The 22,005-nt window shown below is 46.1% G+C and overlaps 1 protein-coding gene across 1 annotated transcript in view; it reads left to right on the plus strand.

The window, feature by feature from the left end:
* UBE2L3 (ubiquitin conjugating enzyme E2 L3) overlaps nt 1-22,005 on the plus strand; it is a 36,936-nt gene that overhangs the window by 10,548 nt on the left and 4,383 nt on the right. Inside the window, exons 2-3 of the mRNA XM_054996380.1 lie at nt 13,263-13,358; nt 21,697-21,883. Coding sequence (XP_054852355.1) covers nt 13,263-13,358; nt 21,697-21,883 — 283 coding nt within the window. The remainder of the gene's footprint in view (nt 1-13,262; nt 13,359-21,696; nt 21,884-22,005) is intronic.

The raw sequence follows: 22,005 nt of genomic DNA on the forward strand, positions 1-22,005 counted from the left end.
TCCAGTGTTCACATCCCTAGTGAACTCCTGGTAACTTTCTGGTACATGATATATTTGTCATGTGATTTTTCCTGAATAACAAGTTGCACATTCTGAAGTAGAGCCAGCAACAGAGAGCATAGTTGGAATTGTGGGAATGGTTAAGTTCAGATGAAAATGCATCGGAGTAATTCCTTAGAGTTGCTCCTTAAGATAGGCAGTCCTATTTAAGATGGGTAGCTGTGTTTGTCTGTAGCAGTAGAAAAGAGCAAAGTCCGGTAGCACCTATAAGACTAACAGAATTAGTGGTAGGGTATGAGCCTTCATGAGCCACAGCTCACTTCTTTGGGTATCTGAAGAAGTGAGCTGTGATTCACCAAAACTCATACTGTACCACAAATTTTGTTAGTTTTATAGGGGCTACTTGACTCTTGCTCTTTTCTAATCCTACTTAAGACAAGCAAAAAGATATACTTCCTTACCTAATGCAGAGTTAAGCTGTGGAACACATTTCCACATTATTTTGTGTTTTTGATATAAACTGACTAGACAAAATATTGTTGAAGGCTTTCACGGCCGGAGAACGATGGTTGTTGTGGATTTTCCGGGCTGTATAGCCGTGGTCTTGGCATTGTAGTTCCTGGCGTTTCGTCAGCAGCTGTGGCTGGCATCTTCAGAGTGTAGCACCAAAAGACAGAGATCTCTCAGTGTCACTGTGACTAAAAGACAGAGATCTCTCAGTGTCACTGTGACACTGAGAGATCTCTGTCTTTTGGTGCTACACCTCTGAAGATGCCAGCCACAGCTGCTGGCGAAACGTCAGGAACTACAATGCCAAGGCCACGGCTATACAGCCCGGAAAATCCACAACAACCATGACTAGACAAAAATTACGTGAATAAATGGTGGGCCAGGTCTGTTGCTCATGCTAGATATACTGGCAAGTAGTGCAACCTCCACACGGGGAATAGATTATTCTTCAGAATATTGGATAATGGGATTAATGATGGGGATATAGTATAGATATTATCATTATGCTCTTTTGTACATTTCCATAAGGCATGTGTGTGTGTTGGAGGGGGGTGTTATTTGCTGCCAAGCTGCATCTGACTTATGGCAACCCTATAAATGAATGCTCTCCATAGCCCTATAATTGACAGCCTTGCTCAGGTCTTGCAAACTGAAGGCCATGGCTTCCTTCTTTGGGTCAGTCTATCTCATTTTAGGAGACAAAATATTGGCTTTCCTAAAGAAAGTGATAGGCATGTCTGTTTAGCAGTTAAATCTGCATTGAGAGTGCAGAGCTGGAGGAACACTGATCACTTATATTTTACTTATATGTTGTAGGGCATTTTCATAGACTTGACAGATGCCGGCTTGATGGATAGCTGGACATGTCGTGCACTGAAATTATTGATCGTCGTCGTCCTTCTGTGCAGCCCCACATTGGGACTGCGCAGGCGCAGGCCAGCCGCGGAGAAGATTCTTTTAGCTTCTAGAAATGTGACGGGGACGTTCGGGCCCACCGCGCATGCGCGTCGGTGTTCCCGCCAATTTTGAAGTACAAGTACCCGAACGTCCCCGGCATTCCCTCAGTTCCTTTTTCGCCGCCGTTCGAAAAGGTTCTTTAGCTGTCGCTCGTGTCTTCGGACTGTTCGTCGCTTGTGAGTTATCGCTTCATTTTCTGGGACACGCCTCCACCATGTCCCATTCCTCTCTATTTAAAAAATGCCAGCAATGTGGCACTAAAATGACCCACTCAGACGGTCATGACCTGTGCCTTATCTGTTTGGGCGAGGGGCACGTCGTGGAGCGCTGTAACTTCTGCATGGCCTTCACCCCGAAGGCGCGGAACGACCGCAAGGCCAGGCTCCGAGCCTTCCTTTGGGACGCCAACCTTCTGCCGCCCAAACCGTCTGGATCGTCCGGGAGCAAGCCCAGCTCTGTCGCTCCCTCGCCGGCTCCGCGTAAGTCGCCGGAACCGCTCCCCTCGGATCCGACGGGGCCGCCTGTTCCGGAGGGCTCGACTACCTCCGGTTCCGTGAGTGTTCCGTCCAGTCGGAAGGCGAAGAAACGCGCTTCGTCGAAGCCTTCTTCCAAGCCTTTGGCCACTGCGGCTTCTTCGGAGCCCCCGCCAAAAAAGGCAAAGGCCAAGTCGAAAGCCAAGAGCCGTGCTTTATCGCCGGCCCCGACATCGTTGGCTGGTTCGCCTCCCAGATCGGCCCCTCCTGCTGAGGACGTCAGGAGTCTCCTGCACACCCCTTCGCCTCCTCGTACGCCTCCTCCGGTGGTTCCGGACGACTATGAATCGTTCCCTTGTTTTTCGGAACCGTTCCAGGAGTTTGAACGCTCCCTGCCATCTGCTCCGGTCCCGTCGGAGGCCTCCGTTCCGGCGCAGCCAGTCTTGTCGGTTCCGGCGCCGTTTCACCGATCCGTTCCAGTGCCTGCTGCTCTACCTCCTTGGCAGCCTGTCCCGGGCTTTGGGAACGTGGCCTCCTGGCAAGATTTCGTGGCTTGGATCCAGCAGTCCGCCCCCTTCCTGCCTGGCCCATCGGCGCCCTTGACCTCGGTTCCGGCGCCGTCGACTCTGCCACTTGCTCCGCCTGCTGCTCGGCCGCATCGCCATCTTTCGGCTCCCGAGCCTTGTACCTCGGTTCCGACGGAGCGCCCTTCGGTTCCGACGCAGACCCCGGCGGTTTTCTCCGACTCCGAGGATGAAGAGGGCCTGGCGTCTCCATCAGAGTACTCCTCGGACGCGGCTTCCGACCCTTCCCCTGATGATGCTGTGGGGGAGCTCCGTTCGTCGTCTCCTAATGACGACTACAGAGTGTTCGCGGAGCAGCTGGTCCGGATGGCCGCGGCACTGGAGCTGGATGTCGCCTCTTCCACCTCAAAGCCCAAGAGCAAGCTGCTGGAGCCGCTGTACTCTGGCTCTCCTGCCTCGGTGGCGTTCCCCCCTGTCGAGGATCTCGTCGACAATGCCCTCGCGCTCTGGCAGACCCCTGCTTCCGTTCCGCCTACGGCCAAGAAGGTCGAGAAATATTATCGGCTCAAGCAGGAGGATTGCCCTTACCTCTTCACCCATCCGAAACCCTCTTCCATCGTGGCCGAGGAGGGTCAAGCTCGGTTCCGACGCGGTTCCTCTTCGGCTCCGTCGGATCGGGAGGGCAGAAAGCTAGATGGCATCGGTCGGAAGGTGTATTCTTCGGCTTCCCTGGGGTTCCGTATCGCCAATTTCCAAGTGATAATGGGCTCCTACAATCTCTTCTTGTGGAAGCGACTATCCTCCTACCTCTCTGACCTTCCCGACGATCGCCGTGCCTTGGTCAAGGCTCTCCAGGCTGAGGCTTTCCGGTTGTCAAAGCAACAGATGACAGCTGGCAAGGACGCCGCCGACTCTGCTGCACGTGCGATGGCATCCTCCGTGCTCTTGCGTCGGCACGCCTGGCTTCGATCTACGGCCCTGCCCCCCGAGAAGAAGGCCAAGGTCGAGGATTTCCCGTTTGAGGGTCCCCAGCTCTTCTCAGAGAAAACGGATGAGTCCCTTTCCCTCATGAAGAAGAACCAGCAGACGGCCAAGTCCCTCGGGGTTGCGCCTTCGGTTCCGCAGACGGGTCCGAGATATCGGTACGGCAGGTTCCGGTCCTATCAGTCACCCTACCAGCAGTTCCAACAGCGCCAAGGAAGGTTCTCCTCCGGTCAATCCTATGGCCACCGTTCCTACTCTGGCCAGCAGCGCCACTCTTCGAGACGCTCCGGCCGGTCCAAGGGACGACAGCAGCCTCCCTCGCCCAAGCCCTCGACTTCGGCGCAAAAGCCCACGGTCTTTTGACTAGACCAGGACGCTTCCCAGTTGGCCTGCAAGGACACTGTTAATATCTTGTTCTTGGACAGGCTACGGCCTTTCTTGCCCCATTGGCGACTCATTACTACTGATAGCTGGGTCCTCTCTATTGTGGCCCGTGGTTATAAGTTATCGTTTACCACTGCACCCCCTCTTTCGCACCCCCCTCGTTGTGCTTCTTGTTGTAATGTTGTGTTACAAAATAATGTTTTGGAGTTGGTTAACAAAGGTGCTGTCCGGGTGGTCGATGTCTCTGCTTCCCCTTGGGGATTTTATTCAAGATACTTTCTTGTGGATAAGAAAGATGGGGGGTCTCGTCCCATTTTGGACCTTCGGGCCCTTAATACTTACTTGAGGGTGGAAAAGTTTAGGATGCTTACTCTGTCACGAGTATTGGAACTCTTGGAGTCAGGCGTCTGGATGGCCATTTTGGATCTCAAAGACGCCTACTTCCACATTTCCATCTTTGAGGGCCACAGAAAATATCTCCGTTTTACCTGTGGAGGCGCTGTCTATGAGTACACAGCCTTGCCCTTTGGCCTGGCCTCGGCGCCCAGGGTGTTCACTAAATGTATGGCCACCGTGGTGGCACATTTACGGTCTAGTGGCTGTTTTGTCTATCCATATTTGGATGATTGGCTCCTGGTGGGTCCCTCCTCTGATTCCCTCCGGGCCTCTATCGCCCTCACCTTGTCCGTGCTAGACGGCCTGGGGCTAGTGGTCAATTTGGGGAAGTCTGTGTTGTCCCCAGGTACGAGCATTAGGTTCATCGGGGTCCACTTTGACTCTCTGCTGGGCCGGGCTTATCTACCCCCGGACCGCTTGAGCAGGCTGTCCTGCCTGGCCCGCCACTTCGTGCATAACCGGTTCCAAACTGCCCTCCTGATTCAAACCTTGTTGGGCCTCATGGCCTCCTCCACAGGGGTGGTGTGTTTTGCTCGCCTGCACATGCGGCCTCTGCAAAACTGGTTTGTTCGGGTTTTCAACCCTCTCGCTATGAGTCAACACCGTGGGTTTTCCATCCCGAGGGTGATACAGCGGTCCTTGGTGTGGTGGACTGTCCCTGAGAATTTGTCCAAGGGTTGTCCTTTTGGTCCCTTCCTGCCGGAGGTCACCGTCTTTACGGACGCTTCCAATCTAGGCTGGGGAGGGCGTTGTGGGCGCCTGTCTGCTCAGGGTGTTTGGTCCTCCCTTGAGGTAAACATGCACATTAACCTCTTAGAGCTTAGAGCGATCCGTTACTCCCTTGCTTCTTTTGCAGATGTCATTCGGAACAAGAGGGTGCAGGTCCTGTCGGACAATACCACAGCCTGTTACTATCTCAACAAGCAGGGAGGAACGGTCTCGCTCAAGCTCTGCAGGGAAGCGACTACGCTCTGGAACTGGGCTATTACCAACAACGTCCTGCCCAAGGCCGTTCATATTGCGGGGGAGAGCAACACAGCAGCAGACGCGCTGAGCAGAGTGTTTTTGCCCCAACACGAGTGGTCCCTCAACAGGGCTTACCTCCATGTGGTTTTCCGCATGTGGGGCACCCCGCTCATCGACCTCTTCGCCACAGCCCACAACACACAGGTTCCCCTGTTCTGCTCCCGGGCCGGGATTGGCCATCGTTCACTGGGGGATGCCTTCCAGATACCCTGGTCTCCAGGGCTCTTTTATGCCTTCCCGCCCTTCCCACTCCTTCACAAGGTCCTGTCCAGGATCAGAGCCTTCCGGACCCATTGTATCCTGATTGCCCCTCGGTGGCCTCGCCAGGATTGGTTCCCCCTTTTACTCTCCCTGTCACAGGGGCGGTGTCTCCCGCTTCCACACGCCCCAGACCTGCTACTCAGGGACGGGGTGTGGCATCACGATGTGGCAGTGCTAAATCTGACTGCCTGGCTCCTCTGCGCCCCAGACTAGGCCTCTCTGCTAGGGTGCTTAACGTGATCTTGAATGCCCGAAAACCGTCTACCAGGTTGTCCTACCAGAGGAAGTGGTCACGTTTCTCTAGGTGGTTAGCCCCCAAAGGGGTTTCCCCTTTCACTTGCCCGCTGCCTGTCATTCTGGACTACCTCCTGGACCTGTGCTCCCAAGGCCTGGCGTTCTCCAGTGTTAAGGTGCACATGGCTGCTATCTCTGCCTTCCATGAGCAGATTGATGGGAGGACTGTGTTTGCACATTGGCTGTCCAAACAGTTCCTGAAGGGCCTACTAAAGTCCTTTCCTCCTAGGGCCCATCCTATTCCTCAGTGGAGCCTGACCCTGGTGCTCTCCCGTCTGATGCTCTCCCCTTTTGAGCCCCTGTCTACCTGTCCCTTGCCTCTGCTCACGCAGAAGGTGGCCTTTTTGGTTGCAGTCACTTCCTCCAGGCGGGTTGGGGAGTTGTCTGCTCTAAGGTGTGACCCCCCCTTCCTGCAGTTCTTCCCCGGTACGGTCATGCTCCACACTAGTATGCAGTTCCTGCCCAAGGTGGTTTCCAAATTTCACCTGCGTCAAAAGGTGGTCCTTCCTTCCTTTTTTCCTACACCCTCTTCCCCAGAGGAACGTACTCTACACACATTGGATGTGAAACGTGCTTTATTGTTTTATTTACATCGCACCAAGTGTTTCAGGAAGTCTCCTGCCCTGTTCTTGTGTTACTCTGGCCCTCGCAAGGGCTCGCCAGCTTCTGCCCAGTCCATCTCTCGCTGGATTGTGTCTGCAATTAAACTTTGTTATCAGCAAGCTGGAGTCCGGTGCCCGTTGTTGATTACTGCTCATTCTACTCGAGCACAAGCTGCCTCTGCTGCCTTCCTGCGAGGAGTGCCACTCCAGGACGTCTGCCAAGCTGCAACGTGGTCTACCGCTGACACTTTCATTAAACATTATTCTGTAGACGTGAATGCACGCCGTGAATCCGCTGTTGGCACGGCTGTTCTGCATTCTTTGTTCACATAGACACTCACACCCGCCCCCATTGGTGAGATGCTAGCTATTCTCCCAATGTGGGGCTGCACAGAAGGACGACGACGATAAACAGGGTTTCTCACCTGTAACTGTTGATCGTCGAGTCTCTTCTGTGCAGACACACATTCCCTCCCGCCTGCCCCGCTGTGAGTGCTTGGTTTACTCCATTGTTTCTCCGGCGGCTCAGGTGAACTGAGGGAATGCCGGGGACGTTCGGGTACTTGTACTTCAAAATTGGCGGGAACACCGACGCGCATGCGCGGTGGGCCCGAACGTCCCCGTCACATTTCTAGAAGCTAAAAGAATCTTCTCCGCGGCTGGCCTGCGCCTGCGCAGTCCCAATGTGTGTCTGCACAGAAGAGACTCGACGATCAACAGTTACAGGTGAGAAACCCTGTTTTTCATATAAGTGAGGGGCATCAAACTAAAATGGGGTAATGGGCTGAGTATTCCATGGCAGGTGATCCAGGGGCTGCAAGCACAATTTTTCAGTGAAAAAAATCACCAGTTTGGGTGGGGAAGAAGCCAGTGATAGCACCTGTGGTTAACCTCTAAAAATAGCCCTTGCTATCTAATTCTGCTGTGCTTTCCTTCTCCTATATCCGCAGCATCTGAACCTCAGCACTGTCCCATATGCCTCTTCTTGCCCTCCAAAATGTTATCTAATGATGACTGTCCCTGCACCCTGAAAGTTTAAATGTCCCTGTCAGACTAATCTTATGCTCCACTGGCAACAGATTACTGCAATCCAGGTATCACTCTTCCCATTTAGATGAAACACTAGCAAATTCTAAACCACTTGTGCTCATAATCTAAATGGGATAGCAGAAAGGCTGATGATGCACGTGATAGGTATTAGTGGTCAGTCCATCTTTTAAACCAACCACAGAAGTATTGGTACCTAGTGTGAAAGACAACTCTGTAGTCCCTGTGGAGCATCATTAGGAGTGCCGGGGACTGTGTAGAGCTTGATTAAACTATATTGGCAAAAGACAGGTTGCCTGAGGTGCATAAGCTGCTCCCAGGCAGCCAGGACTGCTGATGAGATTGCCGTTTGCCATTTTTCAGTGTGAATCTGAACTAATAAAAATTAGAAGAAACCTATTTCTTCTGTGTAACACCTGTTACATATGCCCAGTGAGCCTTTGGTATTTGTGAGAGAATGACTAAGATGATATACTTTTACTTCAAGACCTCTGGGTTGCTTTTTTTAGTACCTTCTGAGGCCCTGTAATTGAGCCAGCTTGATTATCTGTGCTAGCCTGTTTACTGCCTAGGCAAAAACTTTGCTTTATTACATATCGTGCCAGTGCCTCAGACCAGACTCTGTGCATGTAGGCATTGCTGTGGTGTGTGTGTGAGATGGTATACTATCTAAGTATGTAACGTTAATTTTTATTTCCTTCATGACGTTATGAAAGATGTACCTTGGACCATGTATACGTAAATGCTTATATGTTGAGTTTTTCCTAATCTGTTCTTCCCAGGAAGTCCTGTATGTTAGTTTTGATTCATAACTGCATATTGGTTTATGATCAGGAGAGCAGATAGCGTGTAGCTGCAGAAGTAAATAGGCACAGCAAAAGAAAGATTCAACAGAAACTCAAAGCCTAACATTAGTATTTCTGTGGGTACTGTTTATCCATTTTCTGGAGGGTAGTTGCATTTGTTCATGGAGAACAGGTCTATCAATGGCTACTAGCCATGGTGACTAAAGGGCACCTCCATGGTCAGATGCAGAAAACCTCTGGATACCAGTGTTAGACAGCAGCATCGAAGGGAAGACCTTAGCCTCTATGCCTTGTTGTTGGCCCTCTGTAGTAACTAGTTAGCCACCAACTGGACTGTTCCAGCAGGGTTCTTCTTATTTCCATGGGTCTATGTGAGATTAATGAGTTATTTAAAAAGTGCCACCTCAGTGTTATGTACTATTTGATTGCACACTCTAGCTGATCAATTGGCATTTCATACATAACCTTCCATGAAGCTGTACAACGGATTTCCATTGGTGTGCCACTGTGCTCATCACAGATGATGCAGCAAAAGGCTGATGTTAAAAGCTGTTTTATTATTGATTGAATACATCGTGACAGCAGGCATCAGTGGGTAGACAGGACTGACAAGGTATTTTTAGTACTAGCCTCTAATCTTGTATTGGCCAGTGACTGCTGTGGTGTAATTAAGTTATGTCTTCCCGTAAAAGAGTTCTTGAACTGTCTTACAGGAATTGGTAGAGCACTGATGTCTGGAGCCAGAGTGGAGATCGTTGACCTCTCAGGTGCAACTGGAGAGCAGAAGAAGCTGTGTCTCCTGCTGCTTGTATATATTGTCAGTGCTTGGGTTGAGGGGGAGGAACAAAGCCATACTTTTGCAAAGTTGTTGTTTCTCTTGGAATGGGCTGCCAGATACCTTAGTGTTCAAGACCCACCTGATCTTCTCGTATTATTGACAAGCAGGCCTCTTGGCAGAGGAAGAATGAATGCTCCTAGGTGAAACATTGGGAAGGCTTAATGTAATGAATCTGACTCGATTGTGTTAGTGCCCTTTGTTTTGTAAGTTTGAATAACATCTTTTCTAATGCATGTCCTTGATTCTAGTTCATATACTATAAATGCTATACTAGAGTTTTTTCCAGGTATGCCATACCCAAAAGAGGGAGGGAGTCATCTTACATTTGCACACAGGTTATGTCCAGTAATAATATTTTTGATAAATAACATAGGGGGCATTATCTTACATTCAAGGTTATCTTGTTTTCAAGTAAATAAGGTGTTTTTGTTTGGTATCTGCTGATCCTAATAGTGAAGCTACTATAATTTTTGTAGCTTGTACTTGGTGAACATACGAAGCCTTCAGGTTACAGAACTGGCAACCTTTTTATAGTTATCTTGTTCAGAATCTTGGCTCTTATAAATAGGCCTGAAAGACCCATATTTTTACCCAGGGTTTTTGCACTTACTTCATTTATAGCCCTCCTTTTTCCCCAAATGACCCAAAGCTGCTTACATCTTTCTCTTCTCTATTTTATCTTCACAACAACCCTGTGAGATAGGTTAGGTCGAGAGTGTGACTGCCCTAAGGTCACCCAGGAAGCTTCCATGGCAGAGTGGGGATTCAAACCTGGGCCTCCTAGATCCTAGTCCGACACTTTGATCCCTACACCACAGGGGCTCTTTCTGTAGGACTGATGTATTGTTGTTGTAGTTGGGCGTTTGCTGTGGAATAGTCTGTTTTTCTCTTTCCCTGGTATTGGTTGAATTGACAGTTCCTCATCTTGAGAATCGTTGTGCTGAAAGACTATAAATTAGATTTGTATGCTGTACTTATATGTGTGTGATATCACACATACACACATATAAGTACAGTATACAAACCTGACTCCAGTAGGCAGGCCACCACTAAGGCCCAAGGAAAACAACATGCAAAGATATCCTTTTGTTTTATATCACAAAACAAAAGGATATCTTTTCATGTTGTTTTCCTTGGGCCTTAGTGATGGCCTGCCTACTGGAGTCAGGAAGCATTGGATATTTTCTCTGCTCACTTTTCTCTAGTACAGCAAGTAGAAAGAGTTCGGAGTTCTCCAACAGCATGTCTTTGGGGAGGACTCAGTGGAAAGATTTGATCACTTTTTTTGCTCTAACTGATCATCCTGATAGTGCCAGCAAGCGATTTCTCTCTGGATCAGGAGGCAGTCCTTACACGTTCAATTCAGTGCTGAATGGTTTTAAGATGTAACAACAAATTAACGTTTTCCTCCAAAACACTTTATTATCTGACCATTTGTAAGAGGGTAGAGAGGAATGAGCATATAAGCCTAAGCATCACCTCCCCATACCCATTTACATCACAGCAACTTGTAATTTGCTGTTGTGTCTAACTAAGCAATTGAGTCAATGACTGCTTTCTATGTAAAAGAGAGAACTGTAGAAAAAGGTATTTGATGCATTGCTTGTGTCATAATTAGACATGGGCACGAACCGCATTACGAACCAAAAAAACCCACGAACCACCCAATCATCCGTTCGCAATCCAGCGGTTCGTGAGCATCCATGGCCAATAAACCAGCGTTCGTTAGAGGCGCCATTCAGTGCGTTCTTCCACAGTTCGTGAAGCCAGACAGTCAGGCACCATCAATCAATTCCCTTGGAAACGGAGCCGGGGGAATGCCTGAACTCTGTTTACACTCCTTCTGTTGCCCTGGAAACCTGAATGGAAGCCCAGCTTATCTTGATCGGCAGGTCTTCCTTCCAACCATGGAGCTGCAAAGTGGTTACAACCTGGGAGAAGACACCCGAGAGCGGTGGGGGTGTTCTGTAGCCATGGGCACTCCAATCTCATCCCTGCAAACCCTGATAGGCAGCTCTGACGGCCAACCACAGACCTCCTGTGTTGCTCAATGGGACCTCAGCTTATAAAAAGCAGTGGGCTCCCAGGCTTTGTTTCACTTTCAGCGAGCAGTCGAGTGTGACAGAGCTGTTGCTTGCTACTTGCTAGCCTTTGGGGAGAGAGACAGAGAGAGTTTAATTGGAGCTTGGATCCCTATTGCAATCTTGACCAAACTTGGGTAATGGCTGGAGGAGAGCTTGTTAAACACTCCCCGGGAATATGGGCTCTCTAATTCCAACGGGGGCCGTTCTGATGCCCACAAACCTCGAACCAGTTCGGCAACGGGAAAAGTTCATTACAGTTCGCTGGTTCGGGTTCGTCGTTGGCACTGAACCACAAACCATCGGTTCGTTAAATTTTTTCGGTTCGTGCCCATGTCTAGTCATAATAGATTGTGTATTTTTATTATTATGGTCTCTACCTACTAGACCTAGGGACTAGCAAGTCACTAGAGGTGCATAGATCCAGGAGATGCTACCAGCATTATTCACTGAGCCTGAATGGATGAACTTTTAGTCCTATTTTATGTCTAGCTGAAATCTGCAGTAGGTTCAGTTTGAAATTATGAATGTTTATGACTGCCAGCCAAGCTGCACGGATGTTTACTTGCCATCTCAATAATATACTATTTGCCTAGCAATGAGAAGCTCTCGCTTCTGGGAAGTTCTGGATACTTACTTACCTATCCTGTGCTCATTTCCTTGGAAATAAATTCTGTTTTGTTCATTGGGGCTTATGAATAGATGAGTGCTCAATAGTAGCCTTAGCCTTCAAGAAGGTGATCTTTATATCTGCCTCTAAACAGATACAATTCTGAAGTACAAAAAGTCATGCAACTAGAAGATTTTGGATTAAGTTCCTGGATGATATGATGTTTGCAAACTAGTATTTTGTATTGTTATAGCAGCGTTAATATATGTGCTTTTTGGGGAGATACTCACATTTCAGAGTAAGAAAGTTGATGAAAATAGATGATTAAATCACTTTCTTAGTTTCTACATGATGCTTAATCTAGATTTAAATCCCTCTACCCTCTTCGTTTAGTGTTAAGATGCTATCATCTCTGTCTCAGCCTCACATTTACAATATGGGGATGGTAACCCTGACCTGATTTACATGGCTGCTGTAGCGATTGCTGGATAATGTTCATGGCGTACTCGATAATGCTATATAAATGCCAAAGGCACTTTCTAGTCCCATCTCTGTCACCACTGGCATAAATCTCTCTGACTCAAATCAATTGGACTTGAAAGTGTTTGACTTAGGGGTGACCTGTCGTTTTTATCATTTTACATCCAACAAAAAAGACTCTTTAAGAGAAATGTAAATAAAACCGATTTGAGCATGTGTGCATATTATAATCCAGGGTTCGAGGTAGCTAGGGAACACAAGCTAAAGATGAACTTGCCACATTCGGTCACGTGCTAGTAATATCCAAATTGGATTACTGTTGAGTGCTCTTTGGGGGGCTGCATTTGAAACTGCAGTTGATTCAAATGGATAGATTATTTGACTAGACGTGAGCAGACAGAGCATAGAATTCTGATGTTATTCTAATGGTGCTAGCTACTTATTTGTTTCCAGCCCCAGTTCAAAGTTCTGGTCTTGACTTAAAATGTTCTAAATGGTCTGTCATGAGGACCATCCCCATCCATATATGTCAACCTCTGGGTTCTGCAGTGTGTCCCTTCACCATCAGAGGTGTGGAAATTTGAGATAAGTGATCAGGCTTTTTTGTCAGTGTACTTGTCCAATACTTTTCCTGAAGAAATATGTTTTGCTTCCTCCCTGCTCATTCTGCTCCAACAGACAATGAAAGCTTGGCTTCTGCATGTTGTTTGGGTTATATTAATGACTGTCCCTTCCCCCATGTGAGTGAAAATGTTGCTTTTTTAAATTTCTTATTACTAATTCTAATTGGTGGTTGCCTGGTGGGTTGAAAATGGGCAGCTGAAAAACAGGACAAATGTTTTAATAATGTATACAAAAGTTGTATTTTTAGCAACTGACTCACTTCTCATCCAATATGAAGAAAATTCAGATGGACACTAGAGGTTTCCTGTGAACTGTTTTGCTGACTGTTCTTGCTAACTTAGTCATCTGTTTTGTTTGATTTACAGGAGCTTGAAGAAATCCGCAAATGTGGAATGAAGAACTTCCGTAATATCCAAGTTGATGAAGCTAACTTATTGACCTGGCAAGGGCTTATTGTTCCTGTGAGTATGAAAGCGGATTCTTAAGAATTTCAAAATGCAGCCATCTGTACATGGGGACGAATTTTCTGGGGAATCGATTCGGTCACAACATCCATTGGCTAATTAATAGGTATTGCTATCATAAAACAATGCTGTGGCAGTATTTGTAGAAAGAAACATGACCTGATGAGTTAGTTCAGCTGAGAAAATGATGTTGTAAATAAATGATGTAGGATTATTTCTAGCACCCTCTGGAGACTCACTTCATTTATTACCTCTTTAGTGTTAACATTATTTTCCTGCCCTTCTTACAAGCAACAGAAGGAAGTTTATGCGTTCTCTCTTTCTCTTCCCCTGCCCAATTTCATCCTTATCACAATTCTGTGAGAGAAGGTGCACTAAGAGTAACTAGCCCAAAGGGTTGAGCCTTGATTCTGGCTACGCCAACCTAACTACACTGACTCTTGAAAAAAGAATGCATCAAAGCAGGAGAAGCAGTGTGTGTGTGTGTGTGTGTGGTTGGAGAAGCAGTGTGTGTAAACCCACAAGCGTTAAAGGATGATCTTCTCGTTTAATGATTTTTGCTTCATTCCGTTGGGACCAAACACTTTCTGCAGATCCGCTAGCAGAGTAGCTTGCTCGCATGCATGTTTGTTTTTCTTGTGGCAGACCTGGATTCACAACAAGATCGTGCTTCGTTGATTTTAACCCAAATGGAATTGAATAGTGTTTCAGTTACCCCTAAGCAAGCCAAAGGTTAAAAAAAAGAAAAAAGCCAGTGGCACTTTTTAAGATTCACTTAGTTTGTTGTAATATAGGAGCTTTTTAGCTAAAAGCGTATTTTGTCATGTTTAAAGTGGATCGAGAATTTGATGGTGGTTTTTTAAAATATGTAAGTAAGTAAATATAAAATGTGTACACTATGAATGGAGATACAAAAGAGGACGAACCAAGTCAAGATGAGCAGTATGGTAAAGCAAGATTCTGTTGGTCTCAAAGGTGCCATAAATCTTGCTGTTCTACTACAGACCTACACGGCTACCCACCTAAAACATTCCTATTAGCCATAGGGCTCACGCTTATTAACTTATCCTTAATTTGTATTGGAATTATGCAAATAGAAGTGATTGTTCCTGTTGATACATAGAATAAGAATCTGACTTGCTCTTTTAGCACTTGGAGGAACAGTGAAAGGAATTGTTGGTCCTTTTCAGCCTAGCCTACTTCACAGGGTGGTTTTGAAGATAAAATGCAGAAGGGAAACCTGTGTATGCGGCCCTAAATTCTTGGAAGAAATGTTGGGGAGCCCATATTTAAAACCTTTTAGAGCCTGTGGATACCTTCAGAATTTTGAGACTGGGTGGTGCGTGCCACCCCAAAATGGCTGCTGCAGGAGATGAAGCCAATCCCAAAATGACGGTTCCAGGAGGCAGAGCCAAACACAGCACCTCCTTCCTTGCTTTGCAAAGGAATCACATGAAAACCACACTGATCACATGAAGCTGCCTTACTCATTGTCCAGCCCTTAGTCTGTGAAGGTTAGTATTTTCTGTACTTTGGTTGGAAGTGTGGTCCAAGCCATTGGGAAGACAGCAATCCTGGAAGAGGAGTGTGTGCTTCTGCACCTGAACACTCATCTCCTGCCCTGCAGCAGCCCAGCTCCCTGGTCTCTTAAGGCTAGAACAAAGCTCCCTGTTTGCTTTGGGGAATAAAAAGAAGGGAATCCTGAAGGGGAAACGGAACCACATGGTGACTAAAGAAAGCACGGGTGCTTACCAGTCTTCCTGCTCTTCCAGTGGCTGCAGCTGCTGCTGCTGTAGCTGAGGAAACTGTTTCATTTGAATGAGGATAGCCAGTCACAAGCCCTGCCTTACAGTGGCCCTGCCCACTTTATGAAAAGCTCTGTGGGTATCATGGAAAATACTGGCGGGTGCCACAGTGCCCATAGGTGCTATGTTAGGAAGCCCTGTACTAGATTAGTAGAGCATAAGGTAGACTTCGGGTAGAACTTAAGCTGCTGTTGGCTTAATAATAACATTAATACTAACATTCGATTTATATACCGCCCTTCAGGACAACTTAAGGAGTCCAAAATGTTAGAACAAGAGAGCAGCACACTTTCGTACCTGTTTGCTTTACACATCATGCCTGGCACACACCCCTTTTTTGGTTGCTGTCCAGGTAAAGCTACTGACAGAAGAGTCTGCTAGAGGGGAAAGAGGAGATCTGTATAAAAATATGTTAAGGCAGTAAAAACTGTTCACCTCTTTTCTGGTTAGAAAACAATAGCTCCTGAGGATAACACTTCTGTTTGTAGTATGGGGCTTTCACTCTTGTTTTTCCATTTTTTTCCTGAAAAGCAACATGTGAGCTTTCCCATGGAGTGTTACCTGGTCAGAACACAGATGTCACCTGCAGCTGGCACTTATTACAACCCTCACAACAGTGAGACTGGCTATGGGCTACCACTATGTACTGCCTAGTTCATATTGAACTCTTTCCACTCGCCAGTGAAAGGGTCAGTGGAAAAGGGAATAATGGCCCGTTTGCATGCATGCCCTGGCCTTTACATAAGCGTTACATTGAATATGGCCATAAGTGCTCTGAATAAGTCAGACATACCTACAAGCCATGGTTTGTCATGGCATGAATGAGTTAGAAGTCCTTGGTCTTATATACTCCTTCTTCCCTTTGCTTGCTGCTTGAGAATTGAAGACTTCCCACATTTTCCCAAAGTAAGAGTTGGTAATGTAGTCTAAATTGGATGAAACAACAGAACTTGGTTTTGCCCTAAAATTCAAGGTTCCAAACCATGGTTTGTAGAAAAGGGACCAACCCATTTTGTTCAAATTGGATGAAACAAGAAGTTCCGTTTTGAGGAAGCATGTGGAAGTCTTTGATTCTCAAGCCACTTGGTGGGATGGAGGAACACATGAGCCTGAAGGTTTCTGAATCTATAGGGATGGATCCATCGTTCCACTAATGGTAGAGCCTTCCACCAGTGTAAGGAGTCTTCTGCTAACAGAACATACCTCTTCCACTGGAAGAAACGCCACTGTTATTAGAATTGTTATCAAAGTAGTCAAATATGTTATCAAAGTAGTCAGTTTAAGCTCTCCACTGTTATTAGAATTGTTTTTATATGTTATCAGAGTAGCCAGTTTAAGCTCTGTGGGACAAAAGTAAGACATGCAATATTTTTCTAAAATACTTTTTCAAGCAGTGGCACTAAAGACAGTTAAATTGTTTGATCTGTGAACCCTGAGCATCATGTAGTTCATATACAGGAGTGTGCAGTAGAGTCACAGTTGTTTTTTAAAAAATGTAGTCTGCCTGCCTAAAATCAGAAATACTTTCTAGAAATTATATTAGCTTTATGTTTTTTTCCAGTGATTTGAGTTTTCAAAAGCCTTTACTCTGGCAACAACTCCCACAGTTATGTCCTAGGAGCATGCTAGGGGACCCCAGCACACAGCTAGGTTCTTCTTGGCTAGATGCAGATCAGGGCAGCGGCACGTATATACTCCATGTAAAGGTGGCCATTCTCGAGAATGGTGCCTGCATATGTGGGTGGCGTCTGGCTGCAAGCACAGCAGCCACCCCCCAGGGTACTCATAAGGGCTACCATGACAGTGAACGAGGCCAGATTGTTCCTAGCTTCAGTTTTGAGTTTTTGAATGAACATGAAAGGGGTGTGGTTGAAGAAGGAACAAAACAGATGCCCAAGTCTTTCAAGCCCAGTCTCATCAGTGGATTTAGGTGGACTCATTGGCAGGAGTCCTGCAGAATATTATGCCTATCTCATCACCCCACAGAATTTGCGGGGAGGCAGGTGGAGTGTCACAGGGAACCTCTTCTCCCAGGTGAAGAAGCCTCCCGTGCATCGCCAAGGGAGGCCTTGGTCAGGGCTCCATCACTTATGATTGTCCCTCTGAACTCTTTTCAGCTGTTGTCTTCCTCCGGAGGCTCAGTAAGTTCCAACGTTTATATTCTTTTGGAGGAAGACAGAAATGTGCTTGTGCTGAATTTCCTTCTAATTGAAACGGTGGTTTTGAGTTTTATCCCCATGCTGCTTAGTGTGTCCTGTTAAGAGTGCCTTGGTTTTAAATGCATTTTCGTCATAGTATTCTGTTGGGTGTTGTGAACCACTTTAGGATAGCGGTTAAAAAGCAGTATTTAAATATAGCCGATAGATGCTGGAGTTGCATTTAGGTGTTCCAGAAGCCTTCAGGCACTGGAGCTTGCCAGTATCATTGGTGCAGGCCAAGATCTAGAGGCCTTGATCCAAGATCCATTATGGACATGGGCTGAATCTTCAGTTTGTCGACAGCTACAGCACACTTAGCCTAACTTGCAGCACATCTCTAGTACCCCTCATTATGGGTGGAGAACTATTCTGTAATGGTTATCCTGTAACCGACTTTTCCCAGATGATTTTCTGGGATAGGGAAACTTCAGTCCACTGGTCTTGGCTGCAATCCCAACAGGTAAGTCAGGTTTGGCAGGGGAAGGTAGGATGGGTCTCTTGGACTTTGATGATTTATTAGATGTCCCATTATGTTGATTGTATTAACATAACTTACTCTGTGTAATCTTCCTTGAGTCTCCGTGAGAAAGGGGGACTACAAATAGTGTAAATATATAAAATGATCACGCAGGCTGTTTCTTCTCTGGCACTGGAGGTATCTTTGGACACAGGAGGTTATTTTTCAGAGGCCATCTTTTGCGTGCAAAGAGTCCCAGGTTCACAGTATACAGTCACAGATTTACACTATAGAAAAATGAATCTTTTGGTAGCAGGACTCGGGGTCAGGAAAACCTTTCCTTAAGACCTTGGCCATAGTTGCCCAATCAGAATAGATAGCACGGGACTTCTCTAGAAGATCCTGTGGTATGAAGGATTCATTCCATTGTTTGGAAAATTAGTGGCAACTTGAGTTGCTCAATTGAAATGTCAGGACAAGCTTATGTTATACATTTCCATATTACTTAGAGATGCCATTTCAATAGGAGTAATAAGCAGCTCAGACAGTAATGACACTTTTGATGAGGGTTTTCTTTTCTTTCTTTTTAGACAGAGTATTGAACCAGATTGTTAGTGCAATAGAATGCAAATTTTTGAGTTGCTTAGAAATCTTCGTCAGGCAGATGAATCATGTTCTGAGCGCTTGAGAAATTTGATCATGAGCTGCAGCATGGGTCCAGTAGCCAATTTCTGTTCAAGATTTTATCTGTTTATAGAGTTTCAACATGTTGAAGACACTTGATACCAATCTTCTTTGCTCTTGGGGTTTCTTTTTGTCAGAAGACAAAATCTAGCACCCAAAGAGGTATGCGTCAGTGGAATTTATGTAAGTTTCCTGGTGCAGTGTCTTGCACTTGTAGTTCTGTACTTGGCTTAAATGCTAAACAGACATATTCCTCTTCAAAGTAGGAAATTGTGGCGGGTGGGTGTGTGGACTGAGTTACTGCTAGCTGCTCCGCCTAGTTGGTTACCACAAGAAATCAGGGCAATGTTTTATCTTGAAGACTTTGAACTCTATAACACAAGCTGTGCCAATAGATCCTTGGGTATTGAGAAATATTGGGTCTTGTGTCATGATTTTAAGCATGCCGTGCATTCCAGGGTCACAGGCTTAATTGACTATGGCTTCCAGCACTTGTGTAACCCAGAAAGCCACTGTGACATAGCAGATCATGTTGGATGAAGATTTGGGCAACCCACGTTCAAAGCCTCACTCAGCCATGAAGTTCACACCCACCCCAATTTACATCACATGATTGTTATTATGATAAAAGGGGGAGGGAGAGAAAACAGTGTTGACCACTAGGAGTGTGCACCCTCTAAAATTGGGGTGATCCTCTCCAGATTTCAGGGATACAAAAAAAAAATTGGTATCTTTGAAATCTAGGTCAGATTCTCTAATCCAGTTGGAGAATCCCAAAATTACCCGGCCATTGTTTCCTAGGGGGAAAATTACCCAGGGGGCTGGATGGGGCATTTTTCAAGCAAACTCCACCAAATTTGCTGGGAGCCCACTCCTTGCTGTCCACTAAAGATCCACCACATTTCAGGAAGATTGGACCCCGGTTCCAATTCTGTGGGCCCCTGAGCGAGCGAGCTGCCCCAGTCACTCTCCATTGGTTCCCACGGGGAAAACATTTCCAGGGCTTTCCAGGCAAAGGTGGAACTCTTTAAGCAAAGTCAACCCATGGCCTAAAGCTAGTCCCAAATGCAAGTCCCACTCCCATACAGTCTGAACCAGCAAAGCCCAAAAGAACCAAAGTGAAGCAAGGGAACCAGTGTCAAACCAGAGAACCCCAATATAAAAGTTGAGAACCCCAAACTGAAGCAAGGGGCCAGGATGAGGCTTGGCAGAGCCACAGAGCTTTAAAAGGCAGCCGGTGACAACTTGAATGGCTATTTTGGAGCTCTATAGAGGGTGGAGGGGCAGGATAAGAATCCACTCTGCCTGGTGCCTCCTGCCCCCTCTCACAGCCTTGCACAGCTCTCTTGCCTTGATGTGGAGCTTGCTTCTACTTAATGCTGCCTCCCTCTCACTCTCACCACTGCCCTCTTGCTCGCTGCTGCTCTGTTACAGCTGCTTGTGGCTGAATAATCAGGGCCCAGCAGATTTCAGCTCCCTGGATCCAACCCAGGAGACTCCAGAGACAAATCCTGGCTTACACACCCCTGTAGACCACAGTGAGCCTCTTGAGCGAAGGGTGAGATAAAAACGTTGTGGCTAGATAGAACCCTTCAATTCCCTCAATATGAGCAAGTCATGTTTTTTACATGGTGTTAACAAACATCCGTCCCTTGTAGAAATCTCACCTCTTGCTTTATTAAACCTGCTTTTATGAACAAAGAACATTTGTGATCAGAACTTGAAATTTGTGACTAGTTTCCACAAATACAGGGAGCACAGGAGGACTGTTTGTTATGCTTGCTTGTATATAGTCTCGTTGTTTTTCCTGGTGGCGAGAAGCTTAAACTGTTAGTTTTATAAAATAAAATACATTCATAAATTTATGAATAAATAAATAAAATTCCCACTACACCCCTGAGCCATTTTGTTGCTCCGCTCCAAACTCTTCTCCAGTTCTCAGTCCTCTTTGAAGTGAAATAGCTGGAACAGTCTAGGTTGAAGTTGAGGGCCTGCAAGCGACTGATCCAGAGAGGATCTTTTTAAGGGCGCCAGCCAAGGGTTTTCATACACTGTTTTTTTCCTCACCTTTTCCCCTCTTTGAGCTGTTCCCCCTCCCCCCTCCATATCACAGATGCTTTTGAAAATGTTTCTGGTTGGGGAGTGAGTAGTTATTCAGGACATATAAGTTGAAAGGCCCCTTGGTTGTATGGAATTAGTTGCATGGTTCTTTGGCTCCAAGCAAGTTGACTTACATGCATAAAGGGATGTTCTGCATAATTTTTAATCCTTTCTCTAATGATCTCAAACAGTGTCTGCTTTTTGATACTTGCCAGTCTCTGTTTCCATGGATTCATCTGTTCCTTTGTTCTTAGAGGTTTTTCTTATGTTAATATGCTTTTGCATGTATGTTTAATTTATGCGATTTATGTTACTTAAACCAAAAGCAAGGAAACAAAGTTTATTTCACCTAATAAAGTAAGATTTACTTTACCTAATGAAAAATAGAAGTTCTTTGATCATTTAAGCCTGTGAGTCTCACACTAAATTCCCTGCTTCTTTTCTAATGCTCTGATTTCCCAAAGGGGGGGAGAGTCTGAGGTGGGGGAGGAATAGAGCCAGAAAGAGTTTGGAATAATGAATGGTAAAGGGTGTGGAACAATGGACAGTGGTAGTTGTATGACAAAAAACTCACATGTAATGTACTGCAGTTATGTGGGTGTTTGCCATTTATCTGTATGAATCGTCTTTGAATGAGGGGATACTTGCAGTAGTAGCCAGAAATGCGAACCTAAAAGTGGATCAGGTAACACATGTGACAGAATGAAGGGACATGAGAATTCTCAATCAGCCTGCTTTAGCAAGACTTGGACTATTAGCCCTTTACAGAGAATTAAAATTATTAGCCTTTTTCATGGTTATTATAGGAATGTTCACAGTTTTGTATTACATGTCCCATAGATGTTTCCCAACTTGTGGGTCTTGACCCAACAAGTGAGATTGTGAAGTGTATGAAAGTGGGTCCCCTGGGTTTTGCAATTTTATTGATTTGTGCATGCTCGTTTTTTTTTAAGTGGGTCGCCATACCAAGAAAACTTAGCTTTGTTGGATCCCGAACCGAAAGGTCTGGAATCACAACCATAGATAATATCTACAAATGTTATTTTTCCCGGTACTCTCCCGGTTCTTACTATCTTACCCTCTCTTTGCAGGACAATCCTCCATATGATAAGGGTGCGTTCAGAATCGAAATCAACTTTCCAGCAGAATATCCATTCAAACCTCCTAAGATCACATTTAAAACAAAGATCTATCACCCTAACATTGATGAAAAGGGTCAGGTTTGTCTGCCAGTAATTAGTGCTGAAAACTGGAAGCCAGCCACCAAAACTGATCAAGGTAAGACTTGGAGTAGACGACCACACTTCCTTCCACTAAGTTGAATTTTAGTAAGAACTAAGCAGGGAGAAGTGCCTGACGTTGCACTCACTGTGCATACTGGGCCATTTTGATCTCCATAA

This window comes from Eublepharis macularius, chromosome 13 (genome assembly GCF_028583425.1).
Source record: "Eublepharis macularius isolate TG4126 chromosome 13, MPM_Emac_v1.0, whole genome shotgun sequence".
NCBI lineage: Eukaryota > Metazoa > Chordata > Lepidosauria > Squamata > Eublepharidae > Eublepharis > Eublepharis macularius.